Source organism: Melospiza georgiana, chromosome 7, assembly GCF_028018845.1.
Source record: "Melospiza georgiana isolate bMelGeo1 chromosome 7, bMelGeo1.pri, whole genome shotgun sequence".
Taxonomy (NCBI): domain Eukaryota; kingdom Metazoa; phylum Chordata; class Aves; order Passeriformes; family Passerellidae; genus Melospiza; species Melospiza georgiana.
This window is the reverse complement of record NC_080436.1, coordinates 7,088,971-7,114,443: the sequence shown is the minus strand read 5'-3', so window position 1 is coordinate 7,114,443 and position 25,473 is coordinate 7,088,971. Positions and strand designations below refer to the sequence as shown.

General features: G+C 41.6%; 1 protein-coding gene across 1 annotated transcript in view; it reads right to left on the bottom strand.

Moving 5' to 3' along the window:
- Positions 1 to 25,473, bottom strand: part of ERBB4 (erb-b2 receptor tyrosine kinase 4) — a 466,745-nt gene that overhangs the window by 149,690 nt on the left and 291,582 nt on the right. Inside the window, exons 5-12 of the mRNA XM_058028496.1 lie at positions 22,953 to 23,018; positions 15,592 to 15,710; positions 11,416 to 11,557; positions 9,877 to 9,990; positions 7,948 to 8,074; positions 5,142 to 5,215; positions 3,889 to 3,979; positions 2,240 to 2,439 (exon numbers count right to left, since the gene is read on the bottom strand). Of these exons, the coding sequence (XP_057884479.1) occupies positions 2,240 to 2,439; positions 3,889 to 3,979; positions 5,142 to 5,215; positions 7,948 to 8,074; positions 9,877 to 9,990; positions 11,416 to 11,557; positions 15,592 to 15,710; positions 22,953 to 23,018 (933 nt within the window). The remainder of the gene's footprint in view (positions 1 to 2,239; positions 2,440 to 3,888; positions 3,980 to 5,141; positions 5,216 to 7,947; positions 8,075 to 9,876; positions 9,991 to 11,415; positions 11,558 to 15,591; positions 15,711 to 22,952; positions 23,019 to 25,473) is intronic.

Genomic DNA, 25,473 nt, shown 5'->3' with positions numbered 1-25,473 from the left:
AGGTGTTTGACAAAGGAGCTCTGACAACTAATGCAAGATTATGTTCCAAACTGCTGTGTTCAGTTGTTGTGCCCCAAAGCTCTCAAAAACAGTGAAACAACTGGGACACTGCTCTGTGATGGGAGAAAGCACCTTACAAAATTCACCTGGGTGATTTCCCATTGTCTCATAACATGTGTGAGGTTACAGAAACCTGAAGCAAAGAGGAATTATTACTGTATGAGACGTGAGGCCTTGCTCCACCTTATTACTGCTTAGTTTCTTTTTGTATTACATGTCTGGGGATGAAGTAAAGTTGATTGTTCTTTCATTAAATACTGCATGATAGTCAGACAGCTAGAGCCAATCTGATGTAAGAAAACATCAGAGCATGATTTTTCTCCTACAGTAAGCAGTTTTTCACCTGGTAGAGAGGAAACCTGTGCTCTCCAGAAGGTTCACAAGTTCATTTATCTCCTGGCAAGATGGGACCTACTCAGATCTGGGACTATAACCTTAGTGACCCTTTCATGGTCAACAAAACCTTGAGCTTCTTCCTCTTTCTGCTCTGTCAGCCCCAAAATTGCATATGCGAGATCTCAGAAGGGCTAATTCTTTCCTCATGCCATACAAAACACTGTTGTTAGAGAGCACCAATGCAGAACTAGGTGGTTCCTCAACACATGATCCTGTTACTCTGCAAGGGAAAGCAAAAAGCAGTGCCACAGCCCTGGGCAGATGTGCCATCCTTCTTGGCAGCATCTCTATTTTCCAATGAATACTCTATTTTTATAGCTGGCTTTCTATGGGCAGAAGAAAAACCCTACACCCTCAGGCACAGCAAGCAGCATATTCTTAAATTTCACTTTTTTAACTTGCATGTAAAGAAACAGACTAATAAAATAATAATTAAAATGCCACACAAGCAAAACCATGTGGACATCAACTAAACAAGACTTTGCACTCCCTGTGGCTCTGAGAATAGTAACTTCTGAGCAGCAGAGACAAAGCTCCAGCTGTATTTCACCTAAAACTGAGGGTACATTTACACTATAGTGATGAGCACAGCCATTCACTCTCAAAACAGAGCAGAACAGCACTTCAGTGGGAGGGGAGAGGATAAAAAACAGAAATAAAATCCCTCAAAAATAGCAAACAAAACCACCCTCAAACCAACAGAAAGAAAGAACTAAAGTGCAAGTCAAAAATAGGACCACAGCTTGAAAAAACCCAAAGCAAACATTTTTGGCTGGTCAGAGGACAAAAGTCAGCAATATCACTTAAACATACAGCAATTTCATGAATCTCCTCTCCTGCAAGCAGTCTAACAGATGCTTCAAATGAACTGCTTTGCTGCTACAATATGCCTGTATTGATGCAATTTGCTGCCAGATTTCTACATAAACAAGTTATTTTATCTGCTACAGAGCTTTCTTTGGCTGCTCAGTGCTATGATCTCAGCTCAGGTACTGGCATGCAAGCTTTCCTGAAGTAGTATTTTTTATCAGATAAGTCAAATATGAAAAGGGAGAACTTGGGTGACCTAAACCAGTCCCAAAAGCACCATTCAGGATTAAGATAGGGTCACTTAGGGTGGGGGAAGCAGAAGATGCTAATCCCAACTCTGTCACAGACATATTTTATGAAAAGGCCTTTCATTAGGAAATCCTAACCTCCCACGTTAGCTTCTCCATGTTTTGCTGCTTTGGAATGGGATTTGGAGAATTGTTTACCGAGCATGTGAAATTGTTTTTACTTGATGACCAATGACAGCCACCTGTGTCGAGGCTGTGAGCAGTCACAAGATTTTATCATTCCTTTCTATTCCTTGCTAGCCTTCTGATGTAATCCTTTCTTCTATTCTTTTAGTATAGTTGTAGTATATCCTTTTCTTTTAATATAATATATATAATAAAATAATAAATCAGCCTTCTGCAGTCAAGATTCTCACCTCTTCTCTCGTCCTGGGACCCCTGTGAACACCATCACACCACTCCATAAGGAAAGGGCTGTAAAGTCATGAACACTCCATTGACAGCCTTTGGAATTCATATTTGTGAAACTGGAACATTCCCATCATGTAAAGGAAGCAGTGAATTCTCTCTGCTCCCTTTCCTTTGTCCACACCTTAAAAATTTTCATTTTTCTGCTCATACTGGGCCAAATGCCTGGATGCTGTAAGTGAGCACAGCTCCCCTGCTGCCCTTGGAGCTGCAGAAGCCCCCAGGTGAGCTGGTGGCAGTGAGCAGCAGGTACTTACTGCAGTTCTCTGCCTTTTTGTTCCTGTGGATCACTGTCTTTTGGCTGGGGGTGCTGAACAGGCTGGTCCAGTTGACAGTGTGGTAGTAGCACAAATTGCTGTTGTCTGTGATGTAGATGTTGCCTGCACTGATTTGCTTCAAGGACTGGAACTGCAGGGAAGTGATGCCTTGTTGCTTTAGGATGAGCAAGGAAAGGCCACTGGGATGAGAACAAAAGTGAGAGAGAACAGGAATTAACTTCAGAAGGCACAGCTTATTATATCTGGTAGGGAATTGCCAACTGGAATTAGCTCCAAGTATCAAGTTGATCTTTCTGGAAAAACTGAGAATTGTCCAGAAAAACTTATTTTGTGGTAACACCAATGTTTTAAGAGTCAACATCCAGTTCCATTGGCTAGGAAATGATGAGTTCTGTCAGGAGTGAGATACCACAAGCTGTGATGCTCATAGCACTAGGTCAAGCAAGCCAGCAGAACTCCTCAACCAGTTCCATTTCATCCATTAACAGATTTTTTGAGATTATGTATTGATAGGAAAACTGAATATAATTCAGGTTTTTCTTTCAATAGCATTAATACTTTGAACAGCATTAATACTATTAATACACTACATTATTACTAAACCACCCTATGCTAATGGAAATATATTAAAACATCTTCTGTCAGGCATCAAATTATTGCCATTTCAAGTAACACAGGAAGAAATTGTTATTTTCATGGGTTTTTTTTTTGTAGCTCACTCTACATTTCATTTTTCTTTGGTTGTAAGATGTGGTTATCGCCTTTCTTCATCAAAGGAACAGTAAATGATTGTCTGCACAACATGAAAATGACTGCACATATTTTATGACTGAAGATTAGTGAAGACAATATCCAGTTTCTGGGCATCCTTTAAGTTATTGTATTTTAATGATGATAATTGTTTTCCAGCTGTTCCAAATAAAAATTGCTGCCTTGGAACAGAATGCAGGGCTGTAATTCAACCTCAAGGTTTCACTGCTGTTCATATTCTGCTCAGGTTGCTGTTTAAGATGCCAGCAGAATCCCATGTCTGATTTACTCCCTCTCCAAGTGGGGATCCAGGGGTTGCTGTGTAAATTACTCAGGTACCTCCTTGTGCTTCCCCCAGCATTTCTTCTCTTCAAACCAATTTCTCCATCCATGTTTCCACACAGAAACATCTCTGGTAAAAAAGGCACTACAGAGCTCATGAACACCTCACCTGCAAGGTGCCTCAGTGATTTCAATATTCTTCCACCTTTTACCTCTTCTTAAAACCACTTTATATGAGCCTGCATGCCTAATCACAACCATATAAATTCCTAATAATGAGGCTAAGTTCTATTATTCATTCCTTTTAAACTATGTTTCTTCACAAGGTATTTTAAATCATAAATGTAAGTTCCAGTCAAGGTGATAATAGCTATAGCCATGAACCAAGACTGGTTTTTGAAATAATTATGTTTAGAAGGTATTATCCATTATAAACAACTGATTAGCAAAGATACTGATAATGAACACCTTGGTAACAGAGGAAAAAAAATATCAATTTACAATGTCCTTCCCAAAGGATGTTGCATTCTCTGCTACTGAACAAAGAACCACAGAAAGCTAATAAAAATTATTCCACCAACAGAGAAGTACCTTACCTATAGAGAGCTCTCCCACCAATGGTAACCAAGTTAGAAAACACCCTGAAGTCTGTCATATTCTCAGGCCAAGACTGTATGTTCAAATACCCTGAAGGAGGAAAAAGCAAAGATGTGAAAACAAATTATTTCAGCCATGTGAGAGTTAGGACAGGCTTAGCCCAGAAAGGAAAGACAGTGCCAGCTTGAGGAAAAGAAATAAATAAGGAGAGTTTCAGGCTGCTCACCACCATCTCCTCCAAAGAAAGAGAAGGAGAACTTGTCCTAATTTCCAAGGTGAGGACTTGGAAATTCCTCAGGATGTGTTGTGCTGCACAGATCTCCAGAGAGGGCAGCTCCCCATGACTTTTTGTACTGCATTTCAGCCCAGTGCTGAGGCAGAGTTAAGAACAGGGGTAATTCCACTTCAGCAGCATGGCTAAGTCTGTCAATTATTGTGTTTAGGAATGGCAAATAATATTCACCCAGGTGCCAGATTATCTTTGATATTAATTAGGAAGAGATTAAGAGTTTACTTTCATTTTTAATCCCATATTTGATGAAATTCACAACTTTTGAGAGGTGAAGCATGCTGAGATCCTCACAGCTCCTATCAAGCTGTGCTGCCCAAAGGCATTTTGGCTGGGTTTTTTGTGCATGAAATAGAACAGGTTTTTTGCATTTCTCTACCTCTATATAATCAGAACTCAAATGAGAACTCAGAGCTGTACTATCTCCCTCTGTGTCCCCCTCATGGTGAAACAAGAACACAAAGTACTGAGTACCCAGTTCTGTGACTCCATTGAAGAGTCACAAAAAATGGGACACACCACCACCACCTTACACATCTTAAATTAGAAAAGCTAACTTGCAGCAGCATCCTCTGTTAGACCAAGGGAAGGAGCTGTAAAAGCACACTAGAACTTACAAATGCTTTCAGGTGAAGAAAATGGTTTCTCACATTTCAGCACCATTTTCCTCACATTTCCCTCCTTGCAACACTAGTTCTACTTTCCTAACATGGGACCAAGATCCTTTGGCCACTTAGCATCTGCCATAAAGGGCATCCTGTTTTCAAAGCACAGCACACTTGTGAAAATGAACTGATACTGAAGTTTTCTGTATTAAATTTTCATTAAAATGACAGCATGGTGAGCTTAATGAAAACAAGTACCTTGTGCTCTTCAGAAAACCCAACACATGACAACTATAAATGCAAAGTGAGAATGAGTTCATTAATTAATGCAGATTATAGGAGATCAGAAGTGTGTTACCTGTTATCTCTCTCACTGTTTGGAAGATATTTAATTTCTCTGGATTGATGGCAGCAATCGTGTGATAGGGGTCTCTGAAAGATTAAAATCACACAGTGTGACACTCTAAATAAGAAAAATCAGGTTCTCACAGCCACACCATGCAGGAAACAGCATTAAAGGTGCTCAACACTTTGCTTTTATGAGGTTATGCACCAAGCTTCCTCAGCCTCTTGCTCCAGCAGCTCTGTGTCTAACTTCTCCCATGTCATCTTGAAGGAACATAAAGGCTCAACCCATTCATGTTTTAGCAAACATTTATTGGAAAAAGTATGGAAAATTAAGGAATTATAAACAACCCTGAGTGACCTTCCTAAAGGAAATATGAATTTTCAGTGTTTTTTTCCACGAATGTGTACCAGGGCTAACAAAGCTGCTCCTAAAAGGAGTGACAAGCTATAAGCAAAATTAAGCTAAGAGCATGCCAGCAGTTCCTGACACATGGCATTTAAAGAGCACACTTTTTAGAAGGTGTGGAACAAGGAATCTCTAAAAGTATGGATCCTTGCCAAGCAAGTTTCATTAAGAAATGAAATAACCTCCAAAAATTAAAATATTGAACTTAGATATGCCACAGTGTAAAAAGATGAAGCTGACCTTGATTTTGAGAGTGTCATCATTTTGCTTTCCTCCCCTGTTTAAAAATTGTCTAGAAGCTTAAAAAAACCCAAAATTCTTCTGCACTGGCATGTTATGGTATTTTTGTGTGTTTTCTGAGAGCAGGAAACATTCCAAATAAATATGGAGCACACATTTCCTCCTCTCCTCCTTCTGCTTTCCAGGCCACGTGATTCTTGGAACAGAAATGTGCAGGTGGATCCACCTGGCTGTCTTTGGGGACAGGAGTCACAAATGTGTGAGGTGACACACTGGTGGGGTCACCTCTAACCACCCTAGCAGCAACAAAAGGAGTTCTGGAATGTTAACAAAAAAGCCCAGTGGGCCACAGAGGCATCAGACACATTTTAACAATGTGGGGCTCTCACAAAACTAAATAACAAGTTTTGACTACCTAACAGAAACACAGCACTTGGCTTTCAAATTGCATTACCATCAAAAAAGGAAAAACCCTTGCCTGCAATAAACATGAGGCAGCTGAATTTCACCTCTAAATTCTGAAGATAAAATAGCTTTAGAGATGCAGATATACAACTAAACCCCTTAAACAGCCAAATGTCTGCTGTTTTATCAACATATAAAACTGTAGAATAGTGTATATCTTAATGAATTTAAATAGATGTGCAGAAAACATTCATAATTACATATATATATTTACATAAATTATAACAAAATCACAAAGACTTGAAGTTCACGTGCTCAGGAAAGAACTAGGCTACAGAACCACAGGATCAAAATATAGGAGAGGATCAATTATAACAGCACAATTTCCAATGGAAACAACAACAAAAAAAAATATATTCTGCATTTTTCATTGAAATTATTCTCTGCCATGACCAAAAGTCTTCCAATTCCACAGAGAACCAGATTTTAAGTCCCTACAATCTAAACCCCTAAAAATTCATACTCTAAAATTTGCAGTTCACTGTGAATAAATGAATTTGTGACAGAAGTTGGAGAGGAAATAAGTAAAATTGTTGTTTCTCTATACTGTTCATTTATAAAACAAACTACTTGTGTAGTCAGTGTCATTTTTTAAATTTCCCTTTCATATTGCTGGTTTTCAAAATGTCATTGAAACTTTAAATAAAAAAGCTGTTCCAGAAATCTACATTTTTTCATTCATTCTCAAATCTTCTCTTCTTTTAACCTCTACTAATCTAATCCATGCTGTAGAAAAATTTAGGGTTGCAGAACTCAATGCCCTGATACTTTAGGCTTGCTGAAGTGAGTTTTTTTCATCAAGAATGAGACACAAAGTGCTACACACTTTCAACATTAAATGTCCTACTCTTCTGTAAAACAGAACAGAATATTTTAACTTTCTGCTTATAGTCCAAATTTAGATTTTTTCAGACTAGTAAAATTTTATTCAAGGTTAGGTTTGGTTCTTTTAATTTAGACAGATTTTTAAATGAGCTAATATAATTTTTCCTGCAAAGGCAGTTCTTATACTCGAAATTAAATTTCATGTAATGCACTGGATTAATCCACACAAGACTGCTCATGGACTCTAGCTGCTTGCCTTGTATTTACTTGATTTTTTTCCTGTCCTGTGAGATTTGCATCCAGCCTCTCAGTGGGTCATTTGGCCATAGCAGAGCCATATGACACTTTGAGGTTTTTCTGGTTCTATTACAATGAGCAAAGTTTAAACCAAAATACTGGATTTATACACCAGAGAATTCTGAAACTTGGATAGATTCTTCAAAACTCATTGACAAGAGGGCAGCTTTTGTGCATGTGTGTGTACTATGACCAGTTATGCTAAGACAGGCTGCCTCTCTGCATATTATTTTCATACAGAATTTCAACAAACTCAACAAACTCACTTTCAACAAACTTCCTTTTCTCCCTTCTGTTCTCTGATCAGCCTTTATTGTAAGCCAGTATTGAGGACTTCATAAAGTAACCAGAGAATCATAGTTGTCTTTTCTCTTTTTAGTGCAAACAATGAATCCATCCTTTCTTCTCCTAGAGGTTGAATCTTAAGAATCAAGGCAATGCTTTTCTTTACAATGGAAGGCAGAAAACTCATTTATCCTGGATCTGCTATTGCATAAAAGAAGCCTGCAGCCATCATTAAGGGGTGGATGCAATTGGTTTCAGCTGGCACCATGACATAACATCTTAACATTTTGTCACTTACCCATGAATCCCAGTGACAAGGAAGATAAGGTTGCCATTGATCTTGGTGCAGTTTACAAACTTGTCAATGTTGCTGGAATCCACTGTCTGAGCTGACACCAAACTCCCTGTCCCAATGCCATCACATGCTGCCAAAACAAAGAGCTTGTGTAAAGAACTGGGGAAAGCAATTACTGAATCAGAACACGTTGGCCTTACAGACACCACACTTCATCTCATTCAGCAGAGAGGGGCTCAAACAGCATCCCTGACCCATATTCCCAAAGAAGGACATCCCAATTTAAACCAAACAGCACCCTGGCACACAGGTTAAGGTATTTCACAAGGGATCTAAAGGTATCAGCCACACAAATCCCAGCACAAAAAATTCCAGTCAGCCCAGCCTTGCCATTTCTTGGTGCATTTTCTGGGCACTGCAGAAACTGAGGGGACTAACATTGCTGGGGGAAATGCAGCCTCAGGTTTTAGCTTTTATATTTTTCAGATTCTGTACTGTTTTAATGTGCAATTCTGATACTTTAGGGGTTGGTAAGCTTTCTTCACAGAGTAGCAGGTAGATAAAACAACTCATTCTCTAGCTTGGGACCAAGGACAAATGATCCAAATCTCAGGCCCAAGAGCATAAACAACGTGGGCTGAAGAGAGAAAAACAAGAAGGATGGGATTTCACAAGCTAAAGCTGTAACTGGACAATTAACTCCAATATGCAAATGGACCAGAACTTATAAAAGTGAGAGACCCCATGACCAGTTGTCCATTTTGTGACCACTTAGGTTCATCTTGGGTGCAGCCCTGGCTGGGCTCTTGTGCTGCCCAAGGTGCATCCACTGAGGCCTTTTAATAAATCCCTGCTTTATTCTTTAACTCTGTCTGGCCTCTGTTCTAGGCCAGCCTTCACAAGGCATCACAGAGATCCCCTTCTCTGGTGGATTTGTGAACTTCACCATCCATGTCAAAAGGCTCTTTAAATGTTGTATAAATAACTTGTTATTTATCAGCTCAATCAGCAAGTTACTGGTACGTGGAGAAACTGGAAACCAGTGAGGAAACTTCTCTGTGCAGCCTGTCTGTGTAATTTACTGCATTTCTGTGGGACAGGATGCACCCAGGAACAAACCCCTCATGACTTCAACCATATAATGATGTATTATCTCTTCCTCACTGGTCTCCTCTAATGGCAGCTAGCACCAGAAGCTTATACAAACATGTGATAGCTTTCTTCCTGAGAAATTAGGGAACTCCATACCTGTGTTTTCATATATAAAACTATCTATTCAACAACAAATTATTTATCACAATTAAGCCAGATGTGGCTTGCATTAGGACTGAGAAGTGGCATAGGGCCATGTAGGAAAATCTCTGGTGCTTTGCTGCACAGAGCTCCAAGCAGGGAGCAGAAAGTCTGGAGTCTAGAACAGCAAAGTAACCTACAGATTTCAACAGAACCACCACTGGTCTCAGTGTTTGAGACACTGAGAAAGGGGGTAAAAGGTTCTGGGAAAGCAGAGACAGAGCAAGGAAACGGAAACCTAATGCTGTATTGACAAATTGAGACATCCCAGACATTGAAGTCAGGTGTTTTTTATGGCCCCCTTTGGAATGACAAAAGGACAATGCTAAAACACCTCCAGGAAATACTTGTCATTAAAATAACACAATGAAGAATTCTTGCAGATTTCTCTAAAACCAACAGAGAAAACGTCTTCACTTGTGTCTAATAAAAAACAATTGGTTTGGTTATACTGCCATTACAACTTAATAAATTTTCACTCTATTTTATGTGCTTGACACACAATCTACATAGCTCAAACTTTTGTGGGTATTCAAAGGCTATTCATATTCTACAACACACTCATGAAGGGCAAGTCATGCCAAAATAACACTCTGTGTAGACAACTTTCAAGTAAATTTATACTGAACCACTGCCTACCTTTAGGACAAATGTCAGTGCAGGGCTTGCACATCTTAATGCCATTTTCTTCAACCTCCATCTTGGAGCTTGGACATGCCCGGACACAGGAGCTGGAATCTACCACAAAGTTGTCTGGAAAGGAAAAGGAGATGTTGGCAGCAAGTGAATAAAAGCTGGGTGTGTTTTGGAGCTATTGTTACCTCAGTACTTTCCCAGAGACATTAACATTTGAAGTTCTGTGTTTTCAGAAGTGTGTAGGCAAAAGAGGCACATTATCAGAGACTTATAAAAATTCATTTTTATCAGGCATCTTCCCTCTTGGTCCCCCCATTTAGCTTTATTGTTATTTGTAGGGGGGAAAGAAGTTACAGTAAGTGGTGAGAAATAAAGCAAGATTGTCTGTCCTGTCTTTTTAATGCACACAATAGACATCTGGGATAAAATAGTGCCCAGGACAATGACAAGTGGTTCAATTTTTTCCCTGTAAAACAAGAGCCAAAGGGAATAAAGAGTGATCCTACTTAACTAAATGATTAATACTGATAAGAAAGGAAAAATTTAAACAAGTAAATGTTCAATGAAGTATTTGGGCAAAGAATTATAACCCTTATAGTGCATGATATGAGGTTCTTAACAAACCAATCTTGTTTCAGCAAATCCACCAATATTAGAGGCAGAACTAAGCCCTGGTGGTCACAGCCCCTGGCTGCTGTCAGTCCTCCAGAGAGATTCAAAATTGGGATTTTGGGCTGGGTTGAATTATGGCTACATTTAATATAGATCACCCATCCTTCTTGCACATAATTTATGGACAAAATAATTAATGCACAACTGTAAACCTTCATGGAATGAAAGGGAGAGCAAGAACACTATCTTCTTTATTATTCTTTCCAATTAAACCAGCAGATTCAAAGACTGTGTAACTGATGACCCTATAATTTTTTCTTTACTTGTCATCATCTGGCTGGTATCTCAGAAGCATGTGGGCTTTACATGCATGGGATTCTTCTTTTTTTGAACTCCCTCTTCCCCTCTAATTTTACTCTGGAGTTTTAAGACTGCATTCCTGTCAGTATTACAAGTTTATTCCTCACTGGGGTGGAACTGCTCAGGGTAGCTTTCTGTCAAATCATCCTTACTCCAACCTAGGGGCATCAATATCATGGAAGCATTTGGTACCAGGTACTGGTGGTGGACTGAAACAAAAATTCATACCCTTTACAATCCCACTATTTTAACTACTTATTTACACTATTTTGGAATTTGCAAATACTGATCTAAAGCATGAATGTAACAAGCAGTTGACCAGGAAAAGAGAAACCACCGTTCTTTAGGAAAGTCACTCCAGGATCCTTGGGAACTGTTAGCATCACAGCTAAAGGTGAAGTATTTAGCTATCAGCTGAGTTATTACAGGCTACAAGCACACGTGGAGTGATTGCAGAGATGGTGCTCTGCACTCAGCCCTCACTGTCTCCCTGTTTTTAAGGCTCCTGAAATGCAAGTGCAGCTCCCCCTGAGAGAAGGCAGAGCACAGGGCAGGTTACAGAGCACTCACGTGGGCACTTCTTGACGCAGAAAGCCCCGTAGGTGTACTTGGCGTTGTGGTTGTGCTCCAGCTGGAAGGTGGTGGGGTTGTACACAAAGGTCTGGGGGCACTGGGTGACACAGGCACCACTGTCATTGAAATTCATACAGGCCTGCAAAATAAAGGAGGAAAAAAAAAGGAATTAAATCATATAGCTGCTTTAGGGTTTTGGTGATTTTTTGGTGTAAAAGATGGCTTTGATTGTTCAGACTTGCTGTGACAATGAGGAATGTCCAGGCCTTTAGAAAATCTGTCTGGCTTCTAATCCATTATTTCTAAGATTTTTAGCAGACTTAGAATCCAAAACGGTATCATTTTGACTCCTTGGATTTTTGCTAGGATCTTGGCAAATATGTGACTTTTATAATTAGGGAGTTTGGTGAGCCCCTTTAATTAGCAACAGTTGCCTGTTACAACACTTCCTACAACACCAAAACAACGCTGTAATTTGTTTCATAACCACTCACAATCAACCAATTCTCAACTTGATAGGACATTCTAAAACTGCCAAGAGTGAGCAGCTATTTATCATCCTCTAAGCAAATGCTAATGACTTTTTCAGAGGTCCAACCCTTTTTATTTCTTACAGTGTGAGTACATCATCCAGCTGAAAACTGTAATTCCCAATTAGGAGGCAAGAGGGATAAGAACTTCTTTTAAGCCAGCACAGGAGGGGGCCATTTCCCTAAGTGGCAAGTTTAACAAGGTCAGTTGCTTCACACACTGAGAGAGGAAAATAGGACTTTGTCCCACTTAGCATTCAGGCTCTGCCACACACAGCTGACAGAGGACAGGGCCCTGACAAATGAAGAGGAGAGTGTGTGGATAACAAAAGTAATGGGATGCAGGGAAAACAATTGACCATGCAAGGTTGGTAATTAGGAGTAGAAAGCCCCACCGATTTTGACATTCCTTATCAGCACACATCATGTCTACAGATTTAACTACAGATTATAAGAAAACTGTTGGAGTAATTTTCATAGAGCATACCCTGAATGAAAAATTCGTATGAATGTGAAAGCTGCAGCCTGGCAGCTTGGATCCCTCTAGCAGTTTAAGCAGCCACTGTTACTGGGTATTGCCTCCTCACTAACCTGTAATCCAGGCTGCTTTAAAAGTGTTAGTCTAAGAGTGAATCCTTCTGGTCTTTTTCCATTTTTCTTTGTTAAAATACAGATGGTTCTGTGTATTTAAAGAGTCAACAAGTACAACAATAATATACATGTCCTGTTCCCTTGCCTCTTGGACTGGGACTGAGAGAAAAGAGAAAAAGTTCCTCCCTTGTGCTGATTTTACTAGCAGTCCTTATCTCCATTTGGATCAGGACCAGCAGGACCCTGGGACCTGCCATGCCAGAAGATTTCAGAAAGGAGAGGCTAATAATGTATCCAAGGACAAAATCTGATGCTGAAATGAATGAGCAGGGAGATTTGTGATTAAAGCACTGTCCTGCATGGAGCAAGTGCTAAGCAAAACTGCTGATCCTGCCTTGCCTGGTCATTTACAATGCCTAATATAACACCTGCCAGTTTTGTCATGGAAACAGATTTTTTTTAACCCTCACAAAGACAAACACTTTAATCAGAACTGGATGGCAAGTCCAGCCAAGGAATTGGGTTATGTCACTTTTCTGGTTCCACTAGGCAATCAGCCAGGCTCTCCTATGCATTTCAAGTTCTAGACCCAGTTTGAATCTGAGATAAAAACACCAGTAAAACTTTGCTTTAGCATGTTTGCTTGCATTTATGTCAGATGATGATTACTGTCTTGCTTTTAGAACTGAAAATGCAAATGAGTGCATGGCAGCAGATGGAGGAGGATGGATGAATTTTATCTACAGATATTAAAACCGTATTTAGAACAGGATGCTGCTGCAAGATGCCATAATGCTCTAAAGGATTTGTAATGCTTCATAAGCTGTACTTTTGCTTATTAATAAATACTAATTTAGTTTGTTTCCTCAACCCATTTCTTACATGTTGACTTCAAAGGTACTCCATCATGTACATGACAATTCTCTGATAACAGTTTAGCAAATGCATAAAGCACACCAATACTCCTTGGAGACATGGCAATTTTCAGGAAAAATTCATCTAGAAGATCTGAAAACTTTTAATTTATGACTGAAATGTTTTATATACATTTGTAATTGCTTCGATAATATATGCAAATTTCTAGCACTTTGTGCTAAATGCTGCTAATTTGTGAATAAAAGCACAGGAAATACACAGGGAAAAAACAAAGTTATGTGTCTCAGCTGAAAGCTAAGCACAGTTGTCTACAGCCTAAAGGGTTACACTCTTCACCCACTGTGTCTAAGCAAGTAATGACTAGGCCTGAAAATTGCCAGACCCCTGCTGAATTTCTTTTACATTGCTCTGGGGCCAGAAGGGAATGAGAATAAACCCTGGATGCCTCTCTGCTGTACCAGAGAAAACAAACCAGTTGATTTTAGCATGTGTACTTCCACAGCTGCCACAATTCAGACAGTCTAACTTTCAGGCTGCAGCAGTACACAACTTATGCTGCCAGTAACTTGAACTTTGTGGGTGAGGGTCCAGAGTGATGCAGAGTCCCAAGGCAGGTACAAAGGAGAGCTCCTTATTGCAAAAACCAGCCTTTTTAAGCAGTTAGGCCTTTATCAGCTACATGGTTTTAAATCATAACATAATCCAGCCAACCACCACACACCACGATATGAACACATGATGGTTACACAAATTGTTTTTCTACCTCTAATTCAGCTGAGTCTCATTCCCACAGTCCTTTTCTACTTAGCTGAAGTAACATGCCAGAGCCATGATTTTACAAGGCCTTCCTCTTGTAAAGTTGTATTTACTAGTAACAGTCCTTAACTTTTGAAAGCATCAACACATCAGCTCTGAGGATGTTCCTCAATGCTCATTTTGACCCAATGACTGCATTTTTCCTCTTCCCTTTACCTATTTATATTGTACATGACACAAGCAAGACTGGTATTTTCCTGTCTCTCTTGTTCAAAGCCAACAGAGAACTTCCAGGCACTATTGGATCACCCATCTCATATGTGCTGAGCATCTACTTGTGAAAAGCCACAGGGAACAGCTTTGGTAAATCCTCTTGGTGGCTGTCAGGCCATCACAACATTTCATCAGCAGCCAAAGAACAGCATTTAGAGTGTGGTTTTGAAGCACAAAACCTATCACTATCAAGCAGTTAGGGCCAGCCAGAATAAGATTTATTTTTGCCAGTTCATTATCAGTCACTTGCCCACAGTTCCAAAATATATGCAATTTTCTATACCTTCCTCCCAACCCCACCTGGCAGTCAGCTTCACAGGTGTTTGTCTCTTTGAACACATGGGTACCTTTGAAAACTCACCTCTCTGTGCAGATTCTGAGTCTACTTTTAGACCTAGGTTTGCTTCCCCTGAAACCACTAGTAAAACTTGTCTCATCAACCCAGGGTGAGGAGCTACACATTTTTTGAGATCAGTTTTGGGTTCTAAGGCTGCTAAAACCCTTAGAAATAATGGATTAGAAACAAGACAGATTTTCTAAAGGCCTGGATATTCAGATTATATTTCTTTAAAGAAAAAGCAATTTCTTCTTTCCATCTGAAGCACATATGTAGCAATATGCATTTGAGGGAGAGCGTTTTGGGAACCACTTTCCTTCCATCTCCACAAAGAAGCATGCCCAGTAAAAAAACCTGAATTTAAATTAAGTCTGGTAGAAACAAGGAACACCTTCCACAGAGAATCTAAATAGTATTCTTGCCTTTGATATGAAAAGCACACAGAGCATTAATAAAAACCATGTTCAAATATAATGGCAAATACTTTTAAAAATCTGCTGTCACCTCTAAAAGCTAATTTTGGAAAAGAAAAAGATGAAAATCACAGAGATAAGCATATTAACAGTTCCCAATCTGTATTTACAAATCTCATAGATCTGTTAATGAGCAATATTAAGTAGATAAACGATGTTAATAGAATATGAAAAATCCTAAAAGCTAAAATTTGCATCCTGAATCTGCGAGTGTGCGTGCAGTACATTCGAAGGGTGAAACTGTGAATTTCATGGATTAAAGCATTAAGGCTCTGCAGAGTGACTGGCAGGAAGAACAAGAAAGAAGAACAACGAGAACAAGGCAGATGGCACGTACGAAGCAGTCGGTGTCCTTGGGTCCGTAGCAGCCGCCGGCGCACTCGCGGTGGCAGCAGTCGCTGACGTAGGGCCCGTAGCAGCGCCCGTCACACTGCTCTGCACACACAGTCTTGGTCACTGCGGGGCAGGAAAAGGGACAGCGTCACACACAGGGCCTCTCCGGCTGCTCCCTGAGAAAAACACCCACAGCAGGCTGGGAAAACCCCCAGGAAGGGAGGGAAACACCTCAGGGGTGCTGGCACTCGGATCCGGAATGCCTGCAGGCACTTGGACCCACAACACCTGCAGGACACCTGGATCAAGAACATCTGCAGGATACCTATGTCCAGAACGTCTGCACAACGCTTGGACCCAGAACATCAGCAGACATCTGCATCCAGAATGCCTGCAGGACACTTGCACCCAGAACACCTGCAGGACACCTGCAAGACACTTGGACCCAGAACATCTGCAGGACACCTGCACCCAGAATGCCTGCAGGCTCTTGGACCCAGAACATTTGCAGGACATCTGCATCCAGAACACCTACAGTACACTCGTATTCCAGAACTCACAGAATGACTGGGTTTGAAGAGACCCTTAAAGGTCATAAAGTCCAAGCCATGCCCTAACACCTCAACTAAACCCTGGCACTCAGTGCCATATCCAGCTTTTTCTTAAATGCATCCAGGGATGGTGACTCCACCACCTCCCTGGGCAGGTCATTCCAGAACTTTATCACTCTTTCCGTAAAGATCCTTCTTTCTAATATCCAACCTATATTTCTCTTGATGCAGAATGTCTTCAGGACACTTGTATTCCAGAAATTCTGCACATCTGTATCCAGAATGCCGGCAGGACACCTGTCTCCAAAATGCCTGCGCAATCCCCTCTTTAGGAGCACACATGTTGCTCAAGGACTCCAGAGAAGGAATTTTTAGCATGCCCTCTTACCCTTGGAAATTCATGAGGAATGTTACTCTCAAATAATTAATTTTTTTAACAGGATATGACACCCTCTCCCCTGCCCCCCAGAAATAACAGAAGAGCCCACCAGTTGCACAACAGTTTTCCCCACCAAGAACAGCAACACAAAGTAAATGAGTGAAATTCAGAGTGAGACCACCAATGTCACAGCCAAAGGCTGCCCTTGATGGCAATCCCTTTGGCAAATGGGAACAGAACAGACTGCAGCCTTGGAGCTGGTTTGGAAACACCACTTGCTATTTCTAGCTAACACAATCCTGCCTTCATTCACAGAATGGAGCAAGGAGATCTACCAGCTGGATTGTTCCACACCACTGGGGGCTTAACCTTGTGCAAAGAATGGTCACCCAGTGGCCCATCCACCTCCCCTCCCTCACTCAGCTGTAACCTTTACTTTATGGAAAAAGAAATTAATATTATCCAAACTAAACCAGCCACCACTGCCTACCAGGCTGTCAGTTGTCTTTTGATAAAAGCTGGGATGATACACTTCTGCAATTAACCTTCAACACCTGTTTTTTAAAAAGCATTTAATTACTTCTCGATGAAAAACACTTTGCAGAAAGTAAGAGAAAAAAAATTTCATACAACTTTCTGCTTGATTCTGCTATTTTAATGTATAAATAGCACCTTTATAAGTACATTCTGATCCAAAATCCCTTCACTACTTGTCAGAAATACTTAAGGTAATGCTAAAAGTTCTTGCTACATACAGTATTTATTTAGGACATAAAAATGTAAATAACTAAAGAGAAGTGATTGTTTGTAATCTACAGAATAAAACAATGCACTTTTAGAGCATTTTCATCTTGCTGATACCTGAGGAAAACCCCCAGAGAGAAAGAAAAGGCTTTTGTGGTTTTGCAATCTAATTTGAGGAATTTGGGAAGTTTTGTGAAGGCATTTACTGTCAACACTGCCAGAGAAGCACATTAAAAAGATTTGTTTATTTAAGTGACAGTATTGATAAACATTAAGACAGATGTGAAACAATGGCACCTGTGGCTGTGTGCCACCAGCACACTGTGTGATAGTCTTGGCTCATGAAAATGAACAAATTCCTTCCCTAATCTGTGAGCGTGTCTTTTTTCCACCAGCCCAGGATTTTCCCTGGACTGAGCACTGTGTGCCTCACAGAGAGGCAAAGCCCAGCCTCACCCTGACCTGAGGGAGGGCCCCAATTCCCAGTGGGAGGGACAGAGAGGCCATTGAGCTCACCCTACAACCCATACCATCTGTGGTCACCTGTGCCACTGCCCAGGGAGCAGCTGCTCCTGGAGCCAAGGGCCACCACCCAAAGGCTCTGCCACCCCTTCACCATGGCACTTTGTGTTTTGACATGGCCACAGCCAATTCTGCCTTGTGGCAGTGCCTCAAGGCCATGCATGGAGCCCACTGATAAATGCATTCCTTGCTGTGCCCCACAGCTACTGGACATTTTGCTTAAACTCCAGGAAGCTTTGGTGTAAAGCCCCTCTGTGTGGGTAATCAGTGGGAGCCGCCAAATTCACCTCTGATTTATTTACCCCAGAACCAGCTGCTGTTGGGTGTCCATCCTGTCCATGGAGCCACTGGTTCCTTGTGAAGGAACAGCTCAGTTGGCTGGAGCACGGTGCTGATAACACCAAGGTTTTGGGGTTGATCTTGGGATGGGCCATTTACACCAGGGCTGATCTGGGGGAACACAGCCCTCTCTTTCCTCTCTTCAGCACAATATTTGAACTGGATGCCTTCAAAAAGCATATTTTGCTTCTGGTTAGACATCTGCTCAAGGAGGGTCTCTACCACACTGCTCAGGATAGGGAACACTGTGGGTTTTCCTGAAGCAAAATGAATAATCACAGCAAAGGTTTGTTGCTGTTCTTCCCCAGTTGTTTATTTTTCAGGGAAAACAAACAATGCCAACAGAAATGCCAATGTGTTGTTCTAGGAAGAAGCCAGAAGATCCCATATCTATCTCCTGGATGCCACACTTGCATTACAGCTGCTACTGAAGGCCCAGGTCTGTGGAGAACCTGTCTGGTGTCTTCAGTGGCACCACACACACCATGACATTAATGAGTTTAGCAGGCTCAGGATCTTAAGGACTTAAGGTCTTTCCCCAAACCAAAACAAACACAAGGCAATTCTGTGTATTTTCTGAAGGTCTGAAACAGTCTGATTGCTCAGATGCCAATAAACACCACTCACCAGTTCAGCTTCCTGCAATCATTCTCAAGGGGTAACCCCACAGAAAATGTACCTAGCTGCACTGGTTTAAAAAGATAACAAGCTTTCTTCCCCCAGGTACAATCAATTGATTTTATAGCTGTAACTCAAGACCTATCTGAATTATAAATATTGCCCAAAATGTCAAATTGTTTGGCATTTCAGGTGGCTGCTACTCATATCTTCACCCAACACAAGAGTCAGGAGAGCTTCACTAATCCCAGCTGAGACCCCAAGCTTCAAAGCAGACCTTTTGAGGGTCAGCACAACTTCTTGCCTGGATTCCTACAGATCCTGTGTGTGATCCCAAGAATTTGGAAGGTTCAACTACACAGAACTGTCACAGTCAGGGCCAGGGCCAAAGGACAAACACCATAGTCCTGAAAAATGTGCTGTGCATTGAGATGGATTTCTGGGTGAGACTGTCAACTTCTACCAGTACTTCATAGCAACAAACTGTGATGAAATGACCACCTCATGTACATGTGCAAATTATCAGTCTCTTTTATATTTTCCCCTCATCTTTAATTGTGTCAAGACAATATCAATCCATGAAGGCACAAATGGGAAGTAACTGAAATCAATGGAAGTGTTCCCAACACGCAAAGTTATTAGAGCAGTACAAGGGTTTTAATTAAAGATGCTGGCTCCAAGCAGAAGTGTGGGTTTCCCTGATTGATCCCAGCTGCTGGTTCAGCTCTTTCTGTGTGCCCCTCCAGGATCCTGCTTGCCTTTGGCTGCTCTAATTTGGCACCTTCTCAGCAACACCAGCTGCACAAGGACAGTGTAAATACAGCTGTGCCCTGACCACACTCCTGTGCTCACACAGAGTCAAGGTGCACTTGACATTTGCTTAATGTTTTGTGTTTCAGGTTTGATTTATAGGTTATATTTGTTTTTTTGCATTCCCTTAGTTGGGTCTATATGCTAATTTAGATTGTTGTCTTCTCAGTTACAATCCTCTGGGGAAAAGTGCATAATCTGTCACTTTAATAATATATTGGATTGTAAAAGTTTTAATTTCTGCATGAAACTCTCAACAGACATGAACAGAAGAAATTTTAACAACCTAACCATAGATTTTCAAATTTCATTAGTAACTTCCAAAGGCATTTGTTATTATTTTTTTCAAGTGGTTTACATTGTATTCAGTGTGTGCCCAATACAATTTGAAAAAAATGGAGTCTTCTAAAAAGTATTTTCACATTAGCTTTTTTTGACACTGAAACAAGTTATATCATCTCAATTTCAAATCCTTCCTATTAGCATATACTAATATTTTAATTATAAAAGTAAAAAGGATAGCTAACTGTGTATAACAGTATCCTGGAATTTTATCTTCTCTATCTCCTAACAGAACAGCTTGGCTTAAATTTTCTATTAATTGTCTTCTTAAATACATGAATTTTCTTGTCACATTTAGAGAGACATTTGAACAGAGTTAGATGCAGGTGGTATTTCAGACAGAGTTAGCAACAAAGACATTGCTGGAAGGCAACATAAGCAGCTAGGTAGATGATATTCATGAAAAAAACAAAGGGATTTGGGTTTTTTCCATATGTAATTTGAAATGAAAGACATGGATTAAGATCTTTCATTTTTTATCCTTTCCCAGGAAAATAATTTAAATCTTATCTTGGGAGGGGGGCTCATTAAAATATTTTGTTTCAATCCTCAATAAAAAAAAAAATTATCAAAATGAAGCTCTGAGTTGTTTCTAGGATCAAAATGGTTTGGCACTGGATGTAGCACTGCTGGAGCATTTTCCTAGATGTGTTGGAAAGACGTGCACCCCCAAGGTGACAGGGTTAAGGCAGACACAATATGCACAACACAGCTTTTATCTAAAAACATCTGTGAGCTCAAAAGCCAGGCATGTCTTTTAAAATCATACATGAAGCCAGCAAAATCACAATCCCAGTTGCATTTTTATGTTTTGAGTCCCTACTCAAATTCTCCCTCTTTGCTTCACTCAGTTTGCAGGAAACACATTGTGCAAAAATCCAACGTAGAAACACCCTTTGCCAGCCTCCTCCTTCAATTCTGCTGCTTGTCCAAGGTGCAGTGAGGCCATGGAGGCAAAGAAGAAGTCTGTGATGTAAAACTAATTCCTGTCCCTGACCATCAGAGTGGACTTGAAGGTGAGAGGATGTGGAGTAGCTACTCAGGTAGAAGACTGTGATCTGTCTATTTCCCTGACGCTTGGATGGGTTATGGCTTTTCTTAATTTAATATTTTAACCCCATGGATGTGCCTTGGTCTTCCCCACTGTTTGGATTTGCAAGGGCAGCCACTGTGGAGGGACAGAGAGCTGTCACTCCTGGAGCCAGCCTTCTGTGCAGCCCTGCTGAGCTCCTGCCTTCCCAGCCTTGCAGATAAGCTCTTCCCTCCCCGGTAATTCCACATTAATCTGAGAGCAGTGCTGTGTAAAGGCTGAGACCATGGGAGCTGATCCTGCCACATGGACCTCTGCAGGCACACAGCTGGATTTGCCATGAGGCTGGAGACACAGCCTGAACCACCATCATGGGCTCCTTACAGAACATCACTGCCAAGAACTATTTTAAACTATTCTTGGATACAATAACCACAGAAGGCCTGAATAAATCTAGCCATTTGGATGGGTTTTGCAGTTTCTTACCATGTTACTAGTTTGAACACACAAACAAGCTTCTCATTAGGACAGAAAAAAACCCCACATTAATTCTAATAATGATATGAAATAATTGGTCAGCTAGGGTTTAAGTCCCTTTCCATTATCTACTTAAGCACACAACCCAGAATCTACTTCTTTTCCTGGTTAAGGAGCACTGACTTCCTCAGAGCCATCACAAAGACTGCCAGCAGAGGAAGGAGATGTCCCAGCTCAATTCAGACAAAGAAGAATCTGCTCTGCATCGCTGTCCCTTAGTCCTACAGTGTGTCCTGAGGGGGTTTTAACCATGCCTGCAGATGAATATGAAGCAGTGATGCAAGAACACAGCTGTAACTGTGAGCAGCTTCTCCAGCAGAATCAGCTGATGCTCCTAAAGGGAAAGCAGCTCCTGGCAGTGTGGCAGACCCTCTGCAGGTGGCCCTGTCCCCTGGGGCAGCAGGGCAGCTTGGATTTCCTGCTCAGGCTCATCAGACATTCACCTCAAGCTGTATGCCAGTTCTAACTCCATCCTAGCTCTCACTCCAAGTAGTCAAAAAACCAACCGAGAACAAAAACCAAAAAGAACCCCAAAAAACATACCAAAAAGCAGCATCTCTGCACTGTTCCTATCAATTCCCAGATGACACTGGGCTGACTCTCCTCAGCTCAGAGCTTACTTGGGGTGTTCACCTGGGAGTGATTTGTCACAGTCCTTCCTTCCCATTTACCACTCAGCCAAGGAAACAATCATAAGCTGAAGAAGTGTTCTGTGGCAGAGCTCCCAACAACCACTTCATTTCCCAGGGAGAGTGATTCCAGTAAAGGCAACTGGTTTTCACCCTCTTGTAAGAGGAAAAAGAAAAAAACTTGTAGAAAAAAACAACCCTTTATTTTCTCCTCTTTTATTATTATCTGCTGATATTGGCACTGTACTTCTGGCTCTTTTGTGCCTACATGATGGAGCTTAAAGCTCCTTTAGGAAGGAAGAAGGAACTCATTTTCATGCTCTCTAAATTCACAAGGACAGAAAAACAGCATGAGTGACCCTTCACTTACTACTTCCTTCACAAAAACCTATTATTCTCTCTTTCAGTACAACTCAAATATATTCTGAAGTTATTATAAAGAAAACAGTTCTGCAAGATAACTAATATTCCCAGGCTACCATTGAAATTAACAGAGTATTTTAGCATCAGGAACATTGCAGTGTCAGGTGGTCATGAAAGAGCTCCAAATCTGCCATCAATAACCATCAATACTCTCAAGAGCCATGCTCCATGTTTCCACCAAGTAGTGAAAAGGAAATTCAAGTTAGCATAAGGAGTTTTAGAAAGCCTAAGGGAGGAAAGAAACATATCATTCATATGGGTAAGGAAAAAAAGGCAAATAATCTATTGATAAAAATACATGGGGGAAAACAACCCTTGTACATTTTAGAGTTATACTGCACCCAGAATTTATAGTATTCCTTTCACAACTGGAAGAAAAAACAAATAGGATCTCCACTACATTGTTCTCCAGTCCTTTGTTTCTCACTCTTACACACTTACAGGTCTGGCAGTGATTCTCTGTGGGTCCCCAGCACCTTCCTGTGCAGGACTTGTGGCAACGACCACCTGCAGGACAGACAGAAAGAGAGAGATTGGAAATGTGCCTTCCTTTCAGTCCTTTAACATCCAGCAAGCACAAAAGACAAGGGCCCACCTTGTCTTTGGAAGGTTTTTATACTTTAGCAAGGGTGAAACAGTGCCTATAAAAAAAAGCCCAACCAAATAACCAGGCCTGGTGTCAAACTTACATGAAATATAGGTACTTATCAAAATGCTTTATACTCTAAATATCTTTTTGCTATGCATAATGACCTAGACATTTTAAAACAAAAAGAAGTATGAGCAAGTCTGGAAGACTGAGGAACAATGTCGTCACTCAGTGCTATCACTATTGCTTTCCATAGCCTATGTAAAACCTGCTGATTTCTTCAGAGGAGAGGAGATGGCTCGGCTGGAAAAGCTATACAGCTACTTACCTCCTGTCCAATTTCACCTGAACAATTGTCACACTTGAGACAGCCACAATACACAGAGCATCACCACACAATTTTAGAAAACTCCAACCCCCACACAGTAACACCTCACCTCCTCAGAAGGCTTCAGGCACTGCCCACACACAGTAACACCAGGGCACCTCAGCAGGCTGCAAGCATCTGCCCTTCTTGTCCTTCAGCCCAGCCTTTTATCCCCTCCTGTTGATGCCCTGCACCTGTGTGCCCTCTGTTCCCTTTGGTGGTTGGTCAGTGCCCCTGGGCACTCCATGGCTCGTTCCCTTCAACAGCATTCACCTGTCCTGCACAGCTGTAGCCCATTAAGGATGAGGCTGGGCCCAGCCCCACTCCCAATCACCACAAACTCTGTGTCTACAAACAACAGGACATCCCACTCAATGCCTTTGGTTCAAAGCCACCCCCTCTTCCCCACAAACTTGCCTGGTCTGCATGTCCAACATTATGGTCAGGGAAATGTGCCCTCTGCAACCCCTTGAACCCCAGTGACAGCAAAGCTCACAGGAGCTTCTGTTTTCTGGCTGCTGGTTCTTTCCCTTTGGTTGTGGTTCAGAAGGAACCTCATGTTCCTTCAGACCTTGGATATGATGCTCTGCATCATCTTTCCTCATGCTGGCATGTTGCAATTGAGACAACCCCAACATACAGAGCATCCGCACACAATTTCAGAAAGCTCCAACCCACACACAGTAACACCTCACCTCTTCAGAAGGCTTCAGGCACTGCCCACACACAGTAACACCAGGGCACCTCAGCAGGCTGCAAGCATCTGCCCTCCTTGTCCTTCAGCCCAGCCTTTTATCCCCTGCTGTTGCTGCCCTGCACCTGTGTGCCCTCTGTTCCCTTTGGTGGTTGGGCAGTGCCCCTGGGCACTCCATGGCTCGTTCCCTTCAACAGCATTCACCTGTCCTGCACAGCTGTGCCCACTGGGGATGAGGCTGGGCCCAGCTCCCCAGTCACCACAAACTCTGTGCCTACACTGATGGGTTTAGTCCCTGAAGTAAAAGAACAGTAGGTGCTTGCACTGTAAAATACAGCTGTAAGAAGAAGCATTAACAATGTTAAGTTTTTATAAACTACCTAGCAATTAGTGACTGAAATTCACTTGGATTGAGGGGGGAGTTGAGTTCATGTGTCCATGTCATGGCAAAAATGCTGACCCATGTGAGAGGGACTGGCAAGCAAGGAGAAAGCTGGAATGTTCTCCTCTGGCTGCACTTGAGCACCACAGGAGAGAGCGCTCAGACAGTCCCACACCAGTCTGGGCTGAGAGGGAAGGGAGACCCCATTCCATGGCTGCCATCTGGATGTAGCCAAGGTCCAGGCACACTCCCAGGTGTGGCAGTGCCTGAGGGGCAGGCAGGCCAGCCCTTCACAATGCCAGAGCTGATGGGATGAGTGAGACACCCAAGCTAAATCTTGTGGAAGACTGCACAGTCCTTATCGCTGTGCTTTTGATCACAGGAAGCCAACCTTGTGTTTGATTAAACTTTTATACATCACTGAGTACTGCTGAGATTCTGTTAAGTGAATTTCCCCTTTGAACCTGATCCAGGTTCAATCCTTTCAATCGTGCATTAACAGCTGCTGCTGCTAACACTGCTCCATTACACTAAATCAAATACTTGCCATGTGCCCTGATGGGAGACGACGCTGGAGAAAGTGCAAAATGTCTCTCAGCGGAGGTTGGATCGCCCTAAAGACAAACACTGCTCCTCTTACAGCAGGGTGCTCACACCTGGGAGATGTTACAGAGCTGAGCAAACCCACCCTGATGGTTCTGTGAAGTCAGACTCTCTGTCACTAATTTTTCAAAGCCAGCATTCCTCCCTTGGCATTGCTGGTGATGCTGCCTGGTAATTACCACAGTGAATGCCAACTACCTTGTTAAAGCTACCAGCTCCTTGTTGCATTCATGTTCATTTAAAGCAATTATACTTGGGAAACATTGTTGCTGATATCACCAGCACATAATTCTCTGTCACCTTCTACCATCTGTTTATTTAGATCAC